The sequence below is a fragment of the Protomyctophum parallelum genome (assembly GCF_964188405.1).
Source record: "Protomyctophum parallelum genome assembly, chromosome: 1".
NCBI lineage: Eukaryota > Metazoa > Chordata > Actinopteri > Myctophiformes > Myctophidae > Protomyctophum > Protomyctophum parallelum.
Genome location: NC_139697.1, coordinates 10,932,296 through 10,957,172, shown reverse-complemented (window position 1 = coordinate 10,957,172; position 24,877 = coordinate 10,932,296). Strand labels below are relative to the sequence as shown.

Sequence of the window (24,877 nt, the reverse complement as noted above, 5' to 3'; positions counted from 1 at the left end):
TGGGCTGCTTAGGAGATTGGGTGGGAACAAACACTGTGCTATTATCCAGATTCCTGAGGTGGACATTTCAAGAGGAGCTTGTGATTATTGCTTGCCTAGGAATAGGATACAGTGTGTTAAGTTATGAGAAGTTCTGCAGCTTACACGTTGCATTCGGAGAAAAGATTAGATCCATTTAGCCAAGCATGGCATATTTATTATTATATTAAGGGCTCCCTGTCACGCATCATTCTCACGGTGACAGACCCAATACAATACAATCACTGAATGAAAAAACACCGGTCCGCTCCACACACAGGCAGTGGTCATGTGACCCGAGTTAACTGATCACGCCATAGGAGACAAACATGCATCCCATACCTTGCGCCTTGGCGCCTCACAGTGGCACAAGCACAACACTGCATATCACACAGAACAGCAGTACAGAATTACACACAATACACAAGTGAGGACATACATCCCGTCAAATCTCAACACAGTGCCTATTTATATTGCTATTTGCTACGTTTTAATAATTGCCAGTCATACAGTATAAATTGCCACATTGTTATACCTATACATTTACGTATTTTACTTGTATAGTGTTATATTTGATATCCTGCTACATGATTTTATACTTACCTGTTTTATCTCCGAGCTTATAATAAACTTTGTTACTTTTCTATACGACCTGCCTGCTGCTGAATATATTCAGAGTATACTCTTCATTAGCAAACTGTAAATAAAGTACTAAACAAAGGAAAAACCCCCGCGGGCATAACTGACGTTATAAGAAGATAACGCCCCTGCATGACACCTCCCTGGCCACCGTATAGCGCATTGACAGGTCTGTCTGTCTGTCTGTCGTAGCATGCAGATAGACAGATAGGGGGGGGGGGCAGTTTGACAACAGCGGCTGACACATGTTCATTGATGATGATTAATAGGCCTACTGTATATGCTACTGTGCTGCTGGATCGTCGATAAATGGACTATAGGCCTACTGGACTTTGATGTTATACTGCACGGATATAAGCGAACCAGTTTATCAATGTTGGATAGTTGGATACCTGCATGCGCTCTTTGCATGTGCACGGCAGATGGAGAGAGAGAGAGAGAGAAAGAGAGAGAGAGAGAGAGAGAGAGAGAAATGAGCTCCGTTCATTGGCTTTATAGGCAAGTGCAGAAGGTTTATAACGACAGGTGCCCACCTTAGAGTAGCCTATATATATTAACTTATTATTATTTTGCCAGCGAGTGCTTTGGCTCTTGCGCGGAGTTGACGCCGTTGTCTATAGGCCTACGTGCCAGGATGATTTTAAATAAATATGTCTCTGTCTCTGCGTCTCTAGAGCTATAAAATATATAGCACACATCATGTGTGACACATGTGTGCACATACACACACACACACACACACACACACACACACACACACACACACACACACACACACACACACACACACACACACACGCACACACACACACACACACACACACACACACACACACACACACACACACACACGAGATTCTGACAGAATGCAGCGGCGCATTCTTAAAATAAACAGATATACAAGCTTATAGTGTACCATAGCGTACATACCAGCATACTTACCGTTCAATAATAATTAGCATGTATTATTATTAACGAAAAACAAACAGTTTTTTCAAACAGTTGTTTGAAACAACTTCTGATTAGTTACTAACTTTACTAGACCAATTTAAAATAGTATTAGATGTTTTTCGTTAATAATAACTTATGCTAATTATTACTGAACCATTTTAGATGTTTATATTTCACCAACAGGCATGATATGAATTTATAGGAATAATAGGCCATCAGTGGCCACCGGTCGACTCCATTTTGCGCATTACGGCGCCTAGATTGAAATGACCACATTAATCAACAATAGACCATACTGTTCATTGAAAATAGCTGCAAAATCACTATAGTTGTGATGGGATAAAGTAGACCTTTTAAGTATAGTTACCAAGTAGGCCTACCATTAACCCCGCGATGCTGAGCGTGTGTTCCAGCTAAAACTAAGGGTAGGTCTATAGATTTTTAGGGTTAATTATTAGGACCCGATTTTTAATTTCATTCAGAGGGAGAGTCAAGGTATATATTTTATATATAGTGAAACATACATTTCATCGATATCCTTCATCGTCTTCATTTCTTTCATAGTTAAAGCAATTGCTAAGTGGTCTATTGTCTAAAAAAAACACACACAAGCATGAACAGTAGACATCTATTCATCATTATTTATTTCAAATCAAAATACAAACCACTGTCACCAACTCGTCTCGAAGTTCGCGCACACACACACACACACACACACACACACACACACACACACACACACACACACAACGAACGGTGTGGTCACGGTACCGCTGGCTGGCCTCTGTTTTAACGTTAACGTCAAAGTCCAGTAGGCCTATAGTCCATTTATCGACGATCCAGCAGCACAGTAGCTGTATACAGTAGGCCTATTAATCATAATCAATGAACATGTGTCAGCCGCTGTTGTCAAACTGCCCCCCCCCCCCTATCTGTCTATCTGCATGCTACGACAGACAGACAGACAGACCTGTCAATGCGCTATACGGTGGCCAGGGAGGTGTCATGCAGGGGCGTTATCTTCTTATAACGTCAGTTATCCCCGCGGGGGTTTTTCCTTCGTTTGGTACAGTTTGCTAATGAAGAGTATACTCTGAATATATTCTTTCAAATGAGGTTTGGCCTTATATCAAACATACATGCTCAGTATTTTTATTAATACATTTGCAACTATTTGAATAAAGGTTGTATATCAGTGAAGCCACCACAGCTCATGAAACATAATAGGCTGCATGGCTAACAGGGCTTAGTGCTTCCCTATACCATATCTCTCCTTTCTCTGGCTCTATGACTTATACGCCCATGAAAAATGGAAAATATAAATTTCATTGAGTGTATACCATTTGGAATTATACCAATCGGTTGAGATTTGGCAGATTATAGCCAATGTTAAATATCAACTTTTTGCGCACGGGCCATTGGGACTGTGGCGGCGGTGTTTTACCTACCTCTGCTTGGATTCATGGTGAGTGCGCACCGAAAAGTAATTGGAATATATTTTTCTTGCCACATTATAAACAAGTTTACTTTACCTCCTCACTGTCCTCAGTGTTTGGGACGGGATGTAGGCCTGTATCATGTGCTCTCTGCGTGCATATAGCGCTGCGCTCCAGTGAAATTGTCATTGCTTGAGAAAAACGGATAAGGGCAGCAGGCAGGTCGTATATAGAAAAGTAACAAAGTTTATTATAAGCTCGGAGATAAAACAGGTAAGTATAAAATCATGTAGCAGGATATCAAATATAACACTATACAAGTAAAATACGTAAATGTATAGGTATAACAATGTGGCAATTTATACTGTATGACTGGCAATTATTAAAACGTAGCAAATAGCAATATAAATAGGCAGTAGGCACTGTATCTATAGGCAAGCAATAATCACAAGCTCCTCTTGAAATGTCCACCTCAGGAATCTGGATAATAGCACAGTGTGTAATAATAGTAGCTATAATAAACACTATGGCATATAGCAGTAAACCATCTGCGTCGGCGGTCCTCGAGGAGACGGCGGGCGATCAACGATAGGCGGCCGGCGATCCAACGCTGTTCTGCGCCGTCCAGGACGGGGAGGCTGGGAAGGACAAGCTGCTGTCTGTGCAGCGCAGCAGCGAGACAACGCGGCGGCGCAAAAAATATAATAATAATAATATACCAGCAACACGGCACGAACGCACATGTTACACACAAGCTGCTGTCTGTGCGGCGCAGCGCAGCAGCGAGACAGCGAGACAATTACAGTTAGTGTCCACAGGTGACATTACCATTTGGGGGTCCCTGGGGGTCCCCAGGGGTCCCCGAACCTCGAGACCCCCATAGAAACCTCCAGGGGGGCGACACGATTCAAATGAGCCCACCCCCTCCAAAACGGTAGAGAAATGACAGAGTTACCATTTGGGGGTCCGTGGGGGTCCCCAGGGGTCCCCGAACCTCGAGACCCCCATAGAAACCTCCAGGGGGGCCACACGATTCCAAAGAGACCACCCCCGTCCAAAACGGTAGAGAAATGACAGAGTTACCATTTGGGCAGCAAGGGGCAGAATCCATCCACCCTAACCCTGCGACCGACGGTCGCGACGCAAAAACGGACCGACCGACCGACGGACCCCCCGACGGACCGACGGACCTCCCGACGGACCGACGGACCCCCCGACGGACCGACGGACCCCCCGACGGACCGACGGACCCCCCGACGGACCGGCGGACCCCCCGACGGACCGGCGGACCCCCCGACGGACAGGTCCGTCGCGACGGCCGTCGGTCGCAAGAAAATGGATTCTGCCCTTGCTGCCTTTTGGGGTCCCGGTGGGGTTATTCAATAGAGCATCAGAATCAGTTTCACCAGGCGCTTGGGTGGCGCAGTGGTAAAGTCCCTGCCCACGGTGGATTCGAATCCACCGTGGTGCAACGGCTTTGTCGAGCGTCTACACGGACACAATTAACGATTAAAATTGGGGGGAAAAGGGGAAAATAATTGGCTACTCAGATTGACCGCAGTTTAACGCTGTATATGCATCGCTCTTTGAAAATAGCCAATGTACATGACATCACTTCTCTGGCACAAAATATTGTGTAGGCCGAATACATATTAATTTGGAAGAGGTACTTGCCAAGCTCTGGACTATAGATAAGCCTCAATTCATTAATTTGGCTGTTTGCAAAGAAATGTTACCGTTTCCACTTTGGCTTCCTATTCTTAGTTTTTTTCTCGTGTTTCTGGGTCCCATCCCAGATTTTGCTTGTTCTACCTGCATCCTTCTGCCAGTGTTTTGGTTTGGGAAATATGTATGCTAAATTGGAAGTGTTTGCCTCTTTGCTCCTGGACTATAAAACAACCTCCTATACCGTACCTAGCTGTGGGGCTTACTAAATCAGTGTCTTCTGTTAGCCACATGAGCTTTCAACATGCAGTTACACATCGTGAGCTTGTGAATCTGTAGTATTTTGCTTAGAGATTTTTTGTCCAGAGGGAAACAAGTAGGGGACCTTGGAGGACCCAGTCAAGTGAAGTGACTTGACCAATTCAACTCTATATACAATATTTTAAGATATGCATAAATGCCCATATTATTCTTGAATATAGTATGGTGGTTAATCATGTTGGACCAATGACTGGTCGGAAAAGCGTACGGACCCCCTTTTTGCACGTCATGTGTTTGTTCTGGTGTTTAACTCAAAATTTCATCAGTTTTACATAAAGCACTTTGTTTTGATGAAGTGCTCTGTGAATATGTATCATTATTATTACAACATGCAAGTGAGAGCCAAAGAGTAAGCCATCTATTTTTGGTACTTTTTTCAATGTATTGGCAACAAATGTCAAGTGAATGCGGAAAGCCTGCACTCAGGCACACGGCACATTAATTGACCTCTGCAGCAGTGAGATGCAGCCTTTGGCACAGTGCATGTCTAAACGGTTTCAAGGCTTAACATCCTCCTTTAGCTCGCCTTGGGGGTCTTAAGTGGATTTAGCAGGCACAAATCAATAAGGCATCATAGCTTTTCACTGGATTCACCTGGCTACTGTAGTAGCTCATGGAGAGAGCTGTCAGAGTTTGCCTCGTCTTGTGGAGAGACACCAGATATAATGTGCGTTCAGGGTGTAGAGTGAAGTGTGTGCGTGCGTACATTTGCGTGTGTGTGTGTGTGTGTGTGTGTGTGTGTATACACAACAGAGTAGATTAAAATCCATTGTGAATTAAAACAATGATTCCTATATGAGTCAGCATTATTTCCATAGCTGTTTTCATAGGGGCTCAAGGCTGTTGTTAGTGGCTGTTAAAACTGCAAGGAGTTCAAAGTGCCGAAGTGTCCTTGAGCAAGACGCTGAACCTCTAATCGCTCCCGATGTGCAGATTGGTGCATTGCATGGTATGAATGTGTGTATGCAATGCACAATCTATGTAAAGCGCCTTGGATAAAAGCGATATATATAAATGCACCATTCACCATTTATTTGACCATAGCAATGGCATGGAAACCTAGATAAGCTCCATGACCATAACCAACCACGCTGTCCAGGAATACAATCTGTGCTCTGTGCTCTGTGTGTGTGTGTGTGTGTGTGTGTGTGTGAGTGAGAGAGATTTGAGCCTCTTCTCTCAACAGTTGAATTATTTACTGGTGCAACTGTAACTGTACTGTAACTAATTAAAGCCTGCGTCAACTGGGAGAGAGAGAGAGATGGGGCGAGAGAGGCCAGAGAGTGACGACAGCCAATGTGGACTTTCTTATTCAGTCTGGCTGTATGTGTGCGTGTGCGTGTGCCTGTGTGTGTGGCGTGCACGCGTGTGCCTGCGTGTGTACATGTGTCACTGAGAACTCATCGTCAGTTACTGTGAAATAACTGGATCCATTCCAATAATAGATAAGTGCAATTTAATAATTGAGAGCATTCAGCGACCTTGTTTTCTTTTACCGATTTCTCAAGTGCTGTCTCTCCACATTCAATCCCGGATTAAATAATACCTTGACAGTCTCAACTGCTGAATGACAATTTCTTTCCTCTGAGTCTTTTAAACGGAAGTCGATTGTGTGTTTCTCTACTGGATCAATTGTGCATTGTGGGGGGATACAAATGCAATGATATCTAACATTACCCACAAGCTGAATCATTTAGTAGATGACCAGTGAGGGATCAGTAACATTCAAAAGGGTGGTGTCTGAGAAGGACTTACTTAGGTAGTTTAAACAGGTTGCAGTGTTGATGAGTAACGAGAGTTAAGTTATGGAAAAAGTAATATAGCTTTTTCCCAGTTAAGAGTAATATAACTAATAACTATAACGTTTTTGAGAAATAATACAGCTACTTTTCCCCAAAAGTAATTTGTTGCCATTTCCGCACGCCGTGGTGGAACTGCTGCAGGTCGAGCCATAGCGTGCTACATGTAAACGTGATATGCGCGTGTTGGGAGGATTTATAATACAGTTGGTGCTTCCAGCACACCGTGGCGCTCTCTTGGAAAACATCCAAAAAACACAGGATACGTTGCACTCAGGACAAACTGCCTGGCTGGTCAGTGGACACAGCCCCTACCTAAAAAACAACACAACAAGTTGAGGACTCAAGTCTAACTTTAGCCGCAGTGAATAAAATGTTACAGTCCTCACCTTATTTGAAAGTCCATAAAGTGAATGGATCTGTTCTGATCTCGGTGCCAAGTTGTCAACAACTTGACACCCTTGTCGCAGGGGCCCGTATACGGGAGGTGTAAGTACAGTATGACTGTTAAACGTTCAAACGCGAGGATGGCATAAGAGTGTGGAGTTTTATTAACCATGTTTGGAAGTGTATGGCTCAAAGTGTGTTAAAATGCTTTGTCCAGCTCAACTTTCATTAAAGTGTATGCCTTGTACCTGACAAGAGCAGATCAGCAACCTACAAATCGACCAGTCTGAGATTGTATTCATTTAACCAAAAGTGACGGAAAAGTAAAAGACCAGAGAAAGTCATCATTGGATGGTACAGTCATCATTTACGTAACTGCAATTCGTGGGCAGCGTGTATGGACGATAATTTCACCCACTCATTTTTACACGTGTAAGCGTATGACTGACAAATAAAGTGAAGTTGAGTTTAAGTTGAGAAAGCAGCATAAAGTATGTAAGCCCCTCAAAGTCCTTGTGCAGCGGTTCATGCTGTACAAGGTTGCCAACAAGAGAACAGAGAGCCTGCAGTGACTGTTTGAAGTGCTTGCTATTGTTGCAGCCCCCACATCTCTGTAGAGTCTGGATTTTAGTCACAGAAGAGAATGCTCTCACAATCACCCCCACAGCAAAAGACTCTTGAAGGTGTCATTCAAAATACATGAGCCCTAGCATCCGTAATCTTAGTCTAGTAGCCAGCCCATGGAGCCCCATTGTGAACCCGGACATGTTGAGTACACCAAGGTTTTATGTTATAAATGTTGAGTATGGGTCCCCAGCATGTAGAAACTGCCGGATGCTAACTTGCATAATGTTGGGCAATTTTCATAGTTGGCATAATATGTGACCATACCAATTACAACCTATAGAAGGCAAAATATTAAAAATGTCATCATGCTTTATGTAGCATGTGATGTGTCAAACTATAGGGGGTTTTCAAGCCCCACTATGGGTCTGGGGCATATCCAGACTGGTTAAAATCCCTGTACAGTATGTTCTGCCTGTGGGTTAAGTTTTGTACTAATATTTTACATATTTCTTATGATCTTATATTGCCTGTCGTGTTTCTTTCATGTCTTTGTACCTTGTATATGGATCCGAGTCAGCTAATAAAAGTTTAAATTGAATTGAATTGATCGTGTTCAACCTTGGATCAATGGAACCAACGTACGTAGTATACTTTAAATTCGTATTTATCGGCATCACATATCAATGTTACATTCTTAGTGTCGGTTATTTAGGGGCCCACTGGCCAATAAATAGCCTATACCATCGCCACCGGCCCCCAGGTTGAGAACCAGTGAAAAAGAGCAGGGTTAGGAGAACCAGTAGGAAAACCAGGTCTTTTTTGCTGACACATTTGCGTTCACACAAACTGCCTTCCTTTTTAATTACTTTGCACTCTCTCACACATAAACCTTTAATCCCGTTCCCCTCTCCATCTCTCTGTCTTCACTGTTGTTGTTGCCTAATGAAGGCATGCTACTAGAATGATGGAAGAGTTGGCCACGGTGAACGACGACCAACACCATCACTTACATCATTTATGGGAACCTAATGAGCGTAGATGCACCATTTCAATCTGTGTAATTAAAACATTTTATCAGCTTAATTAGAAAACACTCAAATGGGCTCACTTGAGCGGAAACTGCTAGGCAACTCACACAATTATAATTGTGAAATTATTATTTACCGGTATATTAATAATAATAATGTTGGAAGAAAATAGGCCGATGCACACCAAAGGGGTTAAGGACAGGTGCGTACACACACACACACACACACACACACACACACACACACACACACACACACACACACACACACACACACACACACACACACACACACACACACACACACACACACACACACACACACACACACACACACACACACACACACACACACACACACACCCCTATAGGAGACATTTCCAGGGTTGCCTGATTACGTGTGATTTCCTGTCATCTCAGATAAGCAGGAAGTCCTAATCATGTAATCAGAGCAGAGAGGGCTCTGCTCTCTCCTATATCCAGTTCTTCACGGCTCCATCTCTGCACACTAGTCAGGGATCATACACTGTGGGCAGCCTGCCAGGCCTCGTCATCCTGTTCTATTACTCACGCTAATTTGTGTGCCGCCATTAAAAGCCAACACACCGAACAGTCGGTTCCACAACCTTTCACTGCTAATGTGAACCGTCAGAGTGATCGGAGGCTGCGTTAATGACTTAATGAAAATAAACTGGGTTCTGCCACCATAGTTCTACTAGGAAGAACTGCTTCTCTACGGCCAAGCATGTACCAAACGTCATCTCTATGGATCTTTTACCACAGGAACTCTAGCGCCGCTTTGTGGGCATAGAGCTGATTGTGAGAGATTTGGTATAACATGGAAAATAGGAGGGAGGCATATTAATTTGGAAGAGGTACTTGCCAAGCTCTGGACTATAGATAAGCCTCAATTCATTAATTTGGCTGTTTGCAAAGAAATGTTACAGTTTCCACTTTGGCTCCCTATTCTTACTTTTTTTCTCGTGTTTCTGGGTCCCATCCCAGATTTTGCTTGTTCTACCTGCAGTGTTTGCCTCTTTGCTCCTGGACTATAGAACAACCTCCTATACCGTACCTAGCTGTGGGGCTTACTAAATCAGTGTCTTCTGTTAGCCACATGAGCTTTCAACATGCAGTTACACATCGTGAGCTTGTGAATCTGTGGTATTTAGCTTAAAGATTTTTGTCCAGAGGGAAACAAGTAGGGGACCTTGGAGGACCCAGTCAAGTGAAGTGACTTGACCAATTCAACTCTATATACAATATTTTAAGATATGCATAAATGCCCATATTATTCTTGAATATAGTATGGTGGTTAATCTGGTCGTTTTCCGCATGTTGGACCAATGACTGGTCGGAAAAGCGTACGGACCCCCTTTTTGCACGTCATGTATTTGTTATGGTGTTTAACTCAAAATTTCATCAGTTTTACATAAAGCACTTTGTTTTGATAAGTGCTCTGTGAATATGTATCATTCTTATTACAACATGCGAGTGAGAGCCACAGAGTAAGCCATCTATTTTTGGTACTTTTTCCATATAATATATGGTTGCCAATATTATTGGCAACAAATGTCAAGTGAATGCGGAAAGCCTTCACTCAGGCACACGACACATTAATTGACCTCTAGGAAGAACTGCTTCTCTACGGCAACCACAGGAACTCTAGCGCCGCTTTGTGGGCATAGAGCTGATTGTGAGAGTTGTAATCGAAGAGATTTGGTATAACATGGAAAATAGGAGGGAGCCAAGGAGAGAGCCCTGCGGGACCCCAGTCAACAAAGTATATAGGGTTTAAGTGCTAAAGCCCTATAATATACTTTGTTGTATGACAAAATGTGAACATCAGCTATTTCCGCCTATAATGACATGCCTAGAATAAAGATGTCAGGTTGAACGTGGTTAACGCCAGACATTTAACCATGGCTTAAATCCTCTATTATTAATAAGTGCTTGTTCTCAGCTACTCTTAGTCAGGCTGTCAAAATGTGCCTTTTTTCCACAGTTGGAATAATGGTGGATCTACAGTATGAGAGTTGCAGCTGAGGTTCTCATGCAAATGAGTATTTTGAAAATGCATCCCCACATCCCCATCGCAAATCATCTGCCTCCATCTCACCCTGTCCTCTGCCTCCTCTTCTCTCACACCAACTAACTTTCACTACATCCATAAATCTTCTCTTTGGTCTTCCTCTAGGCGTCCTGCCTGGCAGTTCCAACTTCAATATCCTTCTATCGATATACTCACTATCCCTCCTCTGTACTGTACGTGTCCAAAGTCCAAACCATCTCAGTCTGGCCTCTCTGGCTTTATCTGTCCCTCTGATGTACTCCAATATGAATATGCTGATTGGTTCAGCGGTTTAGGAGATCAGGTCCGGAGACACACAGATGCACAGATGGACCAGGCTGTTAACATACATAGGCTAATGTCTTTTTGGGATGAGAAGCCATATTCTTTTCATCCTCATTGGGGACTTTTCGGTTTCCATGGAAAACTAACTTAAACCAAGTTTGAAAACATGGCAGCACCAGAAGTGCAGAAAAGTACAACTTATGTGTTTGCTTAGTCTACTCTATACATGTACGCGGCAGAGTGTAACGTCCCACGCACTCCATACGAGAGTTCTTGTCAAGCTGTTAAAATGCCAAAATGCCAAACGAGGCGCTCGGGTGGCGTGCTGGTAAAGTGCTGCCCACCACTGCAGGTTTGAATCCCACACAGTGCTGACGGCTTTGCCGAGCGAATACAGTTGGTCCGTGTTCGGTGGAGAGAAGCCGGGCAGGGAGGCTGATATGTGTCAGTAGAGAGGAGGAGGAGGAGGAGAAGGTCTGCACACTGTTTTGAATGCTCCCAAAATAATGTATTACCATCAAGCGGAACAAAAACACAACGTTTCGGCCTATGTGGCCTTCGTCACTACGCACACTCCTACGGGCTGGGTTGGCACCTGTCAGCAGGTTGTTGTGGTTGAAGTATGTCGAAAGCTCTAATCTCTAATCTCTAACAGCAAGTGTAAGTGTGTGTGGGGAGGAATTCATTGGTCCTACCTGGTCCTGAAGTTGGCGGGGTGCGGGTGTCCGTCGTACAGGGACAGGAAGTCGTACTCTTCTTCGATGGCGAAGGACAGAAAGAGGAGCTGGATTCGGCTCCCGTCCTCCCCGACGATGACCCAGGTGCAGTTGGCCCCGTTGGGGTAGCCGTACGGAAAGCCTGGCGACTCAATGCTGCCGTTGCGGCCTTTCAGCGTTCCGCCACACGTGTATATAAAACCTGAGAGAGAGAGAGCGAGAGAGAGAGAGAGAGAGAGAGAAATGGAGGGACAGAAGAGGGCAGAAGGATGGAGAGGAGGGGACAGAATAAATAGAGTCAGTCAGAGAGTCAGATCGTTCTCCGTTTAGAGAGGTGGGGGTGGGCGTAAAGGGAACAGAAGTTATAGGGTGCAACAGTTAATCTAATCGATTATACGAAACAATGGATTCCAATAAAATAAGTGAAGCAAGTTCACAGCACATTGCGATGCTATGTGTGTGTGACACTGTTATACAAAGAAGCATAACATGAGGCTTAAGTGGTTAATCACACCAGGGATTGGTTGTCACTTGTCAGCAATTAGAGTGTGTGGGGTACAGTATGTGGTCTAAGCCTTCAGCTATCAGGCTGCCCCTTCAGTGCTCATGTGACTCAGAGAGTATATAAAGGCAACCATTTGGTTTGTAACCCACAGTTACAGACCTACAAAGGTCCATTTGAGTTAGATTAACCCACTGTACACTGTCACTGAGCTGTGCACTGTAGTTCAGTGCAGTGACAGGATTTCACTGATGGCAAACTGATAATTAATGTGGGTGACAGACAGTGTGACCACAACAGACAGAGCAAGACTAAGAGAGAGTGTTTAAGCATACATGCATTGCATATACAGCACCATAATAGGGTCTCATCGCCTCTGTGTGTGTGCGTGCGTGCATGCGTGCGTACATGCATGCGACTGCTAGTGTGTGAGACATCATGTTGTGCAAGTGTTTTATCCTGCTGGGCTTAGTTTATGTAAGACCGACACTAATTGGAACCCCTTGTTTGTGTGTGTGTGTGTGTGTGTGTGTGTGTGTGTGTGTGTGTGTGTGTGTGTGTGCATGTGCATGTGCGCACGTGTGTGTGCGTGCGTGAGACACACACACGAGGACACCCAGAGAGACTTACAATAACTGACATTATTAGTCATGCACCAACAGCTATAAGCGTGCGCACAGTCACACTGGCTCCCCACTACTGTATTTGTTCCCAAACCATACATTATTAAAAAGCACCCGCAAATGCAATTTACATCCCAAGAGTATCACCAGAGACTACTGCCTAATTATAAATGGCATTAAGGGTTGACCATTCCCAGCCTGGTGAATACCGTAGGTGCTGAGCGACGCTATCGTACTGTATATCAAAGCAAATGATCCCGTTCAATTTATTCTACCGTGACAGCTGGTGGGCATAAGCACTATATACAAAAGTGGGTCAGCTTTGTAACGCTGCTTGCAGATACTTTGATGCTTATCTGTGATTGCATATTAATGGGTAATATACGGTATAGCTACAGTAGAGCTGCACACCGTTGGAGGAAACGTTGTGTAGGTCCATCCGTCCACACATCGCTGATTCTCAAACTTTTTTAAATTTCAAGTTTGATGAACGTCAGGCCATGGCCTTTGATACACCCTCAGATGCCAGTGAATCTACAGCATGAAATCCTCCCTCCTTAACCCATTTTGACCTGAGATCAGATTCTAAAAATGTCAGTTTGAAAACAATCTGAGAATCCCATCGTCAAATATTCGGGAAAACAGCGGCCCCTGTTGCAACAGTCTGTCTTGAGAGACTAGTTTGAAAATGACAGTTTTCTGAAAAAGCTATGTTTCAGTCGTTCTTTGATTTTTCAAAAATAGCAGACCTACAAGCTCGTAGCGCGCCACCGAGTGGCGCGCTACGAGCTTGTAGGTCTGCTATTTTTCAATAGCTAAAGCATAACATAATGCTAACACCAAAAGGGGTTCCCGCCCAAAATGGGTTAACTTGAAGATTGTACAAATGAACCCCTGAGGTTTCTTGTGGTGGTGCCGTGGTGAGTCTTAATAATTTCGCTGGGGACCCCTTCGAACCCCCTTAAGTGCCCCTGGGCGTTCCCCAGACCCCACGTTGAGAGTGAGGTCTACGTGCTGTGGAGAATATATATAGGGTATTATAGCTTATCGGCTAGCACTGCTTGTTTCTTATAATTAATATCCGTCAGTGGACCACATTTGTGAGACATTAGAAATGAAAAACACAGACACAAACATTGCCATTAAATTCACCACTAACGTCGGGTAACTACTTGAGCTTATGAATGGGATGCTGTGGAGTGTTTCCAACACCCAACCCTCAGTATGTGGATAAGGACGTTCTTTTTATTCATTTTATTTAACCTTTATTTAACCAGGCATGTCAGTAAACACTTATATAAACCGTAGATACTTCAAAGCCCGGAGTCCCCTAGGAGGCAATATTAGGCCCCGCTCCTTCCCCCCCCCCCCCCCCCCCCCCCTCTACAACAAATCTCTTAGCCAATCTGTGTTGAGTTGCAACTTGTGAGCTTGCGGATCAGATTTTCTTTTCCACTATAATTTGAAATACGGCTTAATACATAAACATACTTCTTCCCTTCCTATGAATTTTCTGGAGCCCAAAAGTACAGGACTTGTCTTTGAAATGGCTTGCGTAGCCGTCTGGCACCTAGGCTGCCAACGCCGCCTGACAGCGTGTCGCGGGTTCGACTCCCTATCCCCATGACCTTTGACCTGTCACGCCTCATCTATCTCTCCCTGTTTCCAATATATATGATTTTAAACAAAAACAAAAAAACAATACCCAGTACAGATACTCAAAACATTTACTTCAGGACGGGAACCCCTTTTGGTGTTTTAAGCATTATGTTAAAGCCTACTTTAGCTATTGAAAAATAGCAGATCTACAAGCTCGTAGCAAAGAACCGAGTGCCGCGCTACGAGCTATAGTAGATCTGCTATTTTTGAAAAATCGTGAAAATGTGATGCAAATATATTGAATATATTCTTTCAGGCGTTTTTAGGTACTGTAAAAGTACAGTACTCAAGGAAAGGAACGTCGTTACTGTCTATTCTACCAGCGGGTAGGGAATAGACTTCCTCGTGTTTTCCGTGTGAGTCACCATCACGAGGAGAACAAAAAAAAGAAACATACCAGTCACAACCTCCACGAAGTCAAGTCTCCAAGAAAAGCACTTGTGTTGCCCGTGGATTCCTGCCATACCATAAATACACAGCCCGCTCATATCCCACAACAGCTATAGTGCATCAACCAACCATCACACTAATGCTACACTGTGAGTGTGGCGGTGCACCGCTGTGCATTCTGATTCTACCAGGCTGTTGGTACTGACAATACGACAGGGGAGAAAGATGAAGGAATCCGAGAGAGAAAGAGGGGGGGGGTGGGGGGGGGGGGGGGGCACGGCGGTATACCCTTCAGAAGCCACATGCACACGCACGCACACGCACACAGCAGAGCCGTGTAAAAGAGAGTTAATGATTTCTTTGGGGAAGGATAGAGGATAAATAGAACTACATCTTAATGAGCAAAGCTCTTCATTATGTCTCTGTGTGTGTGTGTGTGTGTGTTGGGGGGGGGGGGGGGGGGGGGCATGATCTAGCATGATCTAGGGAAGACAAGGGGGGTTGGAGGGGTTTAACCAAATCAACCACAATAGGCTTTTCATTTATTTATTTTCCCTGCTCAGGAACCAGAGCCCCACACAGTACCCACCCTGGAGAGTGGCGCACGCACAAACACACACATACACACACACACACACACACACACACACACACACACGCACACACGCACACACGCATGCACATGCACATGCACACGCACACAGTTGTATTTGTTGCTGTAGCCTGTTACTAGTGGAAGCCATATTAGAGAAAATAAAGGGACTATTCGGGTCTTCTTTAAATTGCTGGACCTCTCAGCGCGGCGAGGTTGTGCGGGCCACCATTATTTAGGGTGCATTTGCAAATTGGCCCCGCATACAAACATCAAAGCAAATTGGCATCAGACTGGATTGCTTGTAAATTCAACGCATCGCTGCTTGTTTGCGCAGATGGTGACCTTATAGCGAAGCATTCAAAGCACAACGTGGACCCGCTGAGCGAGGAACGGACTGCAGCGGAGAGCACTCCGATGTTTACAGCAGTGGATATAATGATTTCCACTTAACTGAGAGTATATGTTTGTAAACTAGCATGGTCAGTCCAGGATGAGGGCCCCGCGGACCCCCATTTGAAAAGATATGCCAGGGACCCTCCATAAGAGAAGGCTCTAGCGGTGATTTTCAACCCGTTTAATGTCAAGGACCCCCAGTTTGACATGCATTAGGCTACACGGACCCCCCCATTTAATGGCACTAGCCCAAAATGTATGTTGAAAAAATCTATGTAAATTTTACTCTGAGAGTTACAGACCCATAAAGGTCCATTTGGTTCCAAACTGTCATTTAGCTGGGGACACCCTGGAACTCCCTCCAGGACCTCTGAGGGTCCCCGGACCGCCCTTTAACCCATTCTGAACGGGAACCCATTTTGGTGTTAGCATCATGTTATGCTTTATCTATTGAAAAATAGCAGATCTACAAGCTCATATCGCGCCACCGAGTGGCGCGATACGAGCTTGTAGGTCTGCTATTTTTTGAAAAATCGAAGAACGACTGACATTTTTAGAATCTGATCTCAGGTCAGAATGGGTTCATCAGACCAGTGTGTGTCCGGCGGAAACCTCGTATGAATCTGATCTCAGGTCAGAATGGGTTAAGAAGCACTGAATTAGACTCTGAAAGTGTTAAAATGGATCTGTGTTAATTTGAAACTCTAAAGAGCCAAATTAATACTCATATTTTACTGTGCCATCTTTTTATTGTTGCACATAATGGCATTGGCCGATCAACTGTACTGTAGCTTGTGTGTCTACAACTCTGATCACCTAAAGTTAATGCAACTAAAATAATTGCAAGTTTGACTCACCGTACTTAGCCAACTAGATTAGAATGACAAAGTTGTGTGTCGGGTCATGGTAGCATTGCCGTTCTGAAGGTGCACTCATATAAACATTGCCCGGATGTCAGTTAATGCCTTTAAATGCATCATCAATCCAATCTAAACTAAAAGGACTACAAACCAAGAAATCTAATCAAAGCCAGGGCATTAGCATCGAACCCGATCACCAAAACAAACAATAACCTAAATGCAAGAATGGGTAACATTAGAATATCAGCTTTCTCATTTCACATTTCAATCAGGATATGAGCTCATTCAGATTGTTGCAATATGTGAATATGGAATTCGCATGCATAAACCCATCGGTGAAACATCAGACGATCCCGGCAATAAATTACACAATAACGCTATTATACAAGGAGACGGCCCCTCTCCTGAAACGGACAGAACTCTGGATCGAGAGATTAATAAAGCAACCGTGATGTCTGTCACATCTAATAAAGACAAGCCGGGACATAATATACATTAATACATTAATTTTTATGGGGACAGAGCAAATGCTCTCGAAACAATTTACCCCGAATGGGCAACACAGTATTGTCTGCAGGTATAGGCTATTATATCATCACGAGTTTCACGAGCTCGTTCAATTGATGAGCTCATTCCAACTGTCTCTAGATAAGACGGCCGGTGTGCTAAAGGGCCGAGCTGGGATGAAAAATAGAAATGCAGGTCATTTCTTTTCATCGCTTCTGGCCTCACTGTTAAAATGAGGATTGCGGTCACCACTCTGCCTTTGATGTCAGCCAGACATTATATCAAACACTCCCCCGTGAGTCAGAGTGAAAACCATTACCATACCGCCGGGAAAAAAAGAGGAATATGATTCAAGCTCAGAGAAAGTGGCCCTAATTCTATTCTGCTGCCATTGACGGCCATGCGATCCTGGAGCCGCTGAAGAGCTTTGCTCTGTCTGTCTGCACGCCTACCTCATTATTACTGGGATAATAAACCATAGTTATTAATCAACACCTACAGTTAAAGAATTAAATGGCGGGCCCCCGCTCACACCTTCAATGGATCCCCTCTGAGTTTAGAGCTCAAATCAAGATCATCAATCCCCACTGTGTTTGATCTTCATGAGACTCCTTAACTGCCATGGCAACAAGGGCCACTGGGGAAGCATGCCTGTTGGATGCTTATTAATTTACTTCCATACGTACAAAAAGAAAGAAGTGTTCATTAGTGTATGATATGGTGTCATCTGTATGTGTGTGTGTGTGTGTGTGTGTTTGTTCCACCCCTCGATTTGGAGCGACCACTCCAGGCCCATCACAGTGACAGGTGTGTGTAATGACCAATGGCAGGCTGAGCTGTAATTAAGGTGCAGTAACTGTGGGCCTTCACAACCAATCACAGCCGAGACATGGAGGAACCAGGAGGGACAGGCAGCAGAGCCGAGACACGCACGCACGCACAGATAGGCTACACAAAGTAATAGCACAAATGTACCATGGTCCGTGGCAACACCAAACATGCAACACAAACACACACACGCTTACTTGCTTATGGCAGTCCATCGTAGTCGATGATGACTTCATATCTCCCGGGGGTAAGGGGGGGTTTTCAGCGCCTGGTGCGCTCATGTGCCCACATGTGGCGGTTAAGACCAATAGCTGATCCGCACACTTTTCCACACGTGGGGCAGGGGTGTGTTGAGCCTGGTAGGATAGTCCCTGCAGCGCGCTCATGCCGCTGCCTGCGCTTCTCCGCACGTCTCAGGGATGTCTTCTCCTCCAAGCGGGAGACACCTGAGTTGCAGGAGGAGCGCCAAGCGTCCCGGTCTTCTGCTATCCTTTCCAGGTTTGAGGGTGGAATGTTGCAGCTCTTTAGTAGCATCTTTATGTGGTCCTTGTAGCGCTTCTGTTGACCTCCTGCAGACCTCTGGCCGGATTGAAGCCGACTGTAAAGGACCTGTCGAGGAAGACGAGCTGCAGGCATGCGTATCACATGGCCTAACCAGCGGAGCTGTCTGCGTGCCAGAAACGCCTCCATGCTGGATGAGTTGGTGCGTTCGTATATTTCTGCATAGGTCATGTGGTGCCTTCAGGTTCTTGTTGGTGAAGACCCGTGATCTTAGGCGACCAAACGCGGCGGAGGCTAAATTGATGCACGATTGAATGTCTGCGTCAACGTTGCAACTGTCTGCGAGGATTCTGCAAGGTACTTGAAATGTGGTACCGTTTCCAGAGGGGTGTTGTCTATGTGAAAGACCGGTGTGGGAGTGTGTGTGGGGCTTGGTTGGTGGACTATTTGTGTCTTCTTGATGTTGATCTGAAGACCAACAGCTCTGTAGGTGGCAGCTACCACATTGAGGGCATGCTGAAGGGACTCGGGGGAGTGCGCAATCAACGTGCAGTCATCTGCATACTGGAGTTCGCAGATTTGAAGGGCAGTAGTCCTTGGTGAATGCCTGGAGGCGCCGGATGTTGAATAGGTTGCCATCCAGGCGGAAAACTAATGCTACTCCATCCGTGTTCCTCAGGCGTTTGTGTGAAATGAGTGTAACTGCTGTGAGGAAATATTGAAAATAACCGGGGCTAGGACGCATCCTTGATTCACTCCTATGTTGACATCGAAGGGGTCAGACTGTTGTCCACCTATTCGAACCCTGGCTTGCATGCCATCATGAAACTGCTGGAGGATGGAGAGGAATTTGGATGGGACCCCAAACCGGCTAACACACACACACACACACACACTCACAAATATCGGTAAATCAGCGTGTACCCAAAATGGACTCTCACGGGTCCATTTGGTTACATATGTACACTCGAAGAGTTACTAATGGATAAATGATCACTGAAAGATTTTTTGTTGTGTCTTGCGAGAAAACAGGCGTGCGTCTGCCAGGCTATACTTTATAGCCTGCTTTGTTTCAACAATGCACCGCAACAGCAGAAAACCAGCAGGATTGTGCATAGCACAGCAAGAAAACAACCTATCGAACGGCCATCTTGGCCCGGGACCATAAGGGAGGGATCCATCTTGGCTCCGCCGGAGCTGATATTTTATGATCAAAGTTAAGGGGAGGCTTGAAGGGGGATTTATGCTTCAGGAAGTAGGGGTTCATCTGAGGATAAGTAGTGTTCATAGATCCTTGGCAGTCCTTGCAGCGACCGCTAAGGGAAAGCAGCAGCATGTGTTTACGGTGCTGTATCGCCCTCCAACCAGAGGAGCACGGGGAAGAGACATGTGTTTACGGTGCTGTATCGCCCTCCAACCAGAGGAGCATGTGTTTACGGTGCTGTATCGACCTCCAACCAGAGGAGCATGTGTTTACGGTGCTGTATCGCCCTCCAACCAGAGGAGCATGGAGCATGCTGCTGCTGCTGACCCTCACACACTGTGCAACATCAGCAGTGGTGGGATAACGTTCAGCTAAGTGCAGGAATCTGCTGCTTCATCACTCTGGGATTCTGTTTTTTAATGTCCGCCAGGCCAACGGCAGCAAGGATTACGTTTTTAAGTATGTGTGTGTGTGTGTGTGTGTGTGTGTGTGTGTGTGTTGTGTGTGTGTGTGTGTTTTGCTGATGGTGTCTAATTAAGTTAAATTAATAAAAGCACAAACTGTCTAATTCTCCCCGGTGGGTGTCTATGTTTTGGTTGATGCCCAAAATAGCTACATTTATGCACAGCTTAGTAAGGAGCCTACATCCACTTGGCCTTAATATTACTGGTAAAAATATTATAGACCTACTTGTGTCCACAACGCACAAGCACGCACACACCACACACACACAAACACACACACACACACACACACACACACACACAACACACGATTCAAACTCAGGCCTCCCGCGTGAAAATCCAACATCTTAACCACTAGGACTAGACCAAAGGGAGACAGATTACAGATTTCCCCTGCTGGGTGAACGCTGGGTTACATGACATTCTGATGTCTGTCCATCCGCACGGAGTGGTCTGAGGTTACAGGGTGGGGAGGAGGGAGAGAGAGAGAGAGAGAGAGAGAGTGAGAGAGAGAGAGAGAGAGAGAGACGAGAGAGAGAGAGAGAGAGAGAGCAGAACAAACAGAGTGGAAAGAGACAGAATTTCTCTCGTTCATCAGAGAATGAAGGGATGATTTAAAAACTCATCACTCAAGAGAGAGAGAGAGAGAGCGAGAGAGAGACACAGACATAGAGAGAAGGAAAGGGGGAGGGTCGGGTCCACTGGGTAAAGAGAGGGAGATGATAGAGATAAGATGGAAGACAGAGGGGGAAAGGCAGAGAGAGGGAGTGTGAGATGAGGGGATCGGAGAGAGAGACAGAGAAGGACAAACAGAGAAGAGGAGAGAGAGCCTTCTAATTATGCTGATTACCAGACCGAAACTGACACACACACACACACACACACACAAAACAGGTGTGTGTCAACATTGGGAGACATTCGCAATTTCCCACCCCTAACCCCGTCATGACTACTTATTAACCCCGTCAATTCACTCTTCCAGCATTGATTTCACGCCCATCAACCACGAGCACAGTCTCCCTCTTGACCCCCGTTTCCTTAAGGACACTGTGAAATCCTCTGTGTTCATTTGACTCTGACCGTAAGGGTCCATTTAGTCACATTTTCTACACTGTCAGAGTTAAACGAATAGTCAGGATTTTACTGTGTAGCAGTCTAGCAGTGCAAGCCTGCAAATCAGACCTCGTTGACCCCTCTTGATCTCTGCGCACGCAGCGCACCACACACACACACACACACACACACACACACACACACACACACACACACACACACACACACACACACACACACACACACACACACACACACACACACACACACACACACGTCATTACCTGTTTAAGAAACAACCGCCTTTTTATGTGCATGCTTATCCCATTACCAACTCATGTTCATTATCATTTGCACGGACAACCATGCACCAATGATTAATACACCCCTTGCCTGGTAATGCATATTCCATGTATATTATGCAGCCTACATGTGAATGACTTTGACTGGCTTTTAATTACATTGTAAAAACTGTGAGCATTATAATTTAAATGCATGCATGCCATTTAATTTTCTTTTCTAATTGTATGTTCCCGCCAGTCCAGGTCTGGTAATAACACACTCAATTATTTTCATTATATTCTTTTATTTACCGTAATTGACGAGACAATTGAAGCAAGCATCCACTGACTCTGTTGTCAACAGTTACGTTACCAGTGGTTTGTGCTCATCTCATTACTATAGGATTGCCTTGTTACTCTCTTTTTTGACCTGATTCAGGCAGGATGATTGTGTATATAGGCTAGGGTGTGTATATATACGTCTGTTTGCTTTAATATTTATTGACAGTGTCTTCTTATTCCGCCCCAGGCAGAAGGAGGATTGTATATGCCTGGATAGTATACTTTTATAAAGTAATTCGTTTGAGGATGTCTATGCCCTGTATCTGTAACCTTTTACAGCTTGTTGCGGTCTATGGCGCCTGAACTCCCCTGTGATAGATCCATCCATCTATCCATCCACCCACAGTTTTTACCTCATTAACATACTCTACCATACAGATTCAAAATAAAGTTTTATTCACACACAAAAAAAGTTATGCATTTCAGCTTTAACCACACATACCTCCATCTGTGCGCCGGCTAATATAAAATGAGGGGGTTGTGTGAGGCAGCTCCCAGGTGTGAGTGTCTGGGAAGCGAGTGCATGGACCGTGGGGTGCCAGAGATGCCATGCACACCTCAGCACATATTTCTCCCCGGGATGAAAAAGAAGCTTAAAAAAATGAAGACGAAAATCCTCTCCTGTGACTTGACCAGATTCAAAGTGAACTGAACCCTGACCCGTGACAAATGTCCCTCCCCATCCCCGCTAAATATGATGCCTCATCTAGAACATCGCCCACTCATGACTCGGCACAAAAAAAAAACAGACAAGCTTAAGAAGTGACTTTATCTCAAGTGCTCATTTCTTCTACCGAGACAAGCTATTTGAAACGAAGACACCCACGTTTAACTTTAAGCCTAATGAATCCTTTGATTCCAAAAACATGGCGTACTTGCAGCTTTGACAGGAGAACTGCGGCACGAAACTCACGAATCAAAAGAAATTAGTCCACCCTCACATTGTTTTAGATAAGCCCAGCACGTCTTGTTCTGTTCCATTTCACTTTTATATGATCTATTTGCGTTTAGCTCAGTCATAGTTGTTTTTCTGTTTTAAAAGGTGTATAATTTTGTAATGAGACACAAAGTTAAATGTGTGACTACGTGAAAAAAGCACAATGAAGTAATTATAAACACTCTTGAAACCATCAGAATGATCTGTTAATGTGTTGCTTCAAGCGAGCCTGGTTAAGTCTGAACGCAAAGTAAAATCTGTCACTAAGCCTCTAAGCCTTTTTTTATGGAAAATGTGATGATGGATATCGCCGGCATCACATTGTGCTGACTACCAAATGAGGAAAGCGTGAAACGACACTGTTCTTCATCTGAATGGGATCCGTCCATGCTTCCTCAAGGACCCTGGGGTCTCCACGCCCTACTGGAGGGAGGCAGATATGTCTCCATATGAGAGGAATTACTGATTCATTACACTCAAGTGTAAGTGTGTGTGTGTGTGTGTGTGTGTGTGTGTGTGTGTGTGTGTGTGTGTGTGTGCGTGTGTGTGTGCGTGTGGGTGCGTGTGGGTGCGTGTGTGTTGCGTGTTGTGTGTAATATAACATTAAGTATTAATTCCTTCCTTAGAAGCATGCTGATATTACACCTGCCTGACTTAGAGGAGAAAAAATAATGCTGGGAAATATATCCATCTCTCTGCCTCTCTTCTTATTTTTCCCTGTCTTCTCTCGTCTCTCCAAGGACGTCAGTAATACCAGATTTGTAGAAAGGGGCCATTCCATCTGATCTGTCAGAATCTCATTTATGCTTAGAGAGTGGGTTCCCTCGACGGGGCTAACTGACCAATCAAATCACAGCCCACGGACAAACCGTCCAATCAGTATTCTGATCACAGCGACGCTTAAGCTCCGGGAGCAAAATGAGACGCATGTGCGCATGCGTGTGTGTGTGTGTGTGTGTGTGTGTGTGTGTGTGTGTGTGTGTGTGTGTGTGTGTGTGTTAATTTAAATGAGCTGTCCATGTCTATGGAAAATGATTGCATCTGTTAATTCCAGTCAGACAGTTATAGGGAAAGACAGAGAGAGAGGGAGGGGGGAGAGAGAGAGAGAGAGAGAGAGAGAGAGAGAGAGAGAGAGAGAGAGAGAGAGAGAGAGAGAGAGAGAGAGAGAGAGAGAGAGAGAGAGAGAGATAGAGAGAGAGAGAGAGAGAAATGGAGGGGCAGAAGAGGGCAGAAGGATGGAGAGGAAGGGATGGAATAAATACAGCCCCAAAGTCTGACGTCAATATCGCTAGAGGGCGCTATTCCACAGGTTTGTGTATTTTTTTATTTGTATTGTAATCTTAGATTGCCTCACATAAGAACTGTGTTTGAAAAATAATCAAATCTTCACGGCGGTTTCACTCATATGGATAATGAAGAATCAACTGACTGCGAGAAAACGCTAATGTTAATAATGTTACTGCTGCAGTGCTGCCAAATTACTTACATTTTCGCTAGAAACAGACTGCATCAAGTGACTGACTGTCTTAAACGAGACAGAGACACCTCCCCGACAATATCGCAGAGACAGTTGGTTTATTTTTGGACCACAATTCTTATATGAGACGATTTTTAAGATGACCCAATTATTATTCTCCATGTTATTCTCCATAGAGAAATTACTTCCCACAAACCAGAGGAAGAGCGAGTGAGGTCAGGACTACAGAGAAAGGGTCAAAGCAAGCAACAAAAAAAGGGATGAAAAAAAGACAGCGAGAGAAAGAGCAGGAGTGAGTGAAATGTGCCTTGGCTTTGTGCTGTCAGACGCATGTCAGCAAAGAATTAGACTGCACCAGGCTTCCTCTGACTGACAGTCA

General features: G+C 44.7%; 1 protein-coding gene across 1 annotated transcript in view; it reads right to left on the bottom strand.

Annotated features, from left to right (window-relative positions):
* The window catches only part of csmd3b (CUB and Sushi multiple domains 3b), a gene marked incomplete at its 3' end in the record, with an annotated part of 548,364 nt that overhangs the window by 428,006 nt on the left and 95,481 nt on the right, over window positions 1-24,877 (bottom strand). Inside the window, exon 3 of the mRNA XM_083771581.1 lies at window positions 11,862-12,084. Coding sequence (XP_083627707.1) covers window positions 11,862-12,084 — 223 coding nt within the window. The remainder of the gene's footprint in view (window positions 1-11,861; window positions 12,085-24,877) is intronic.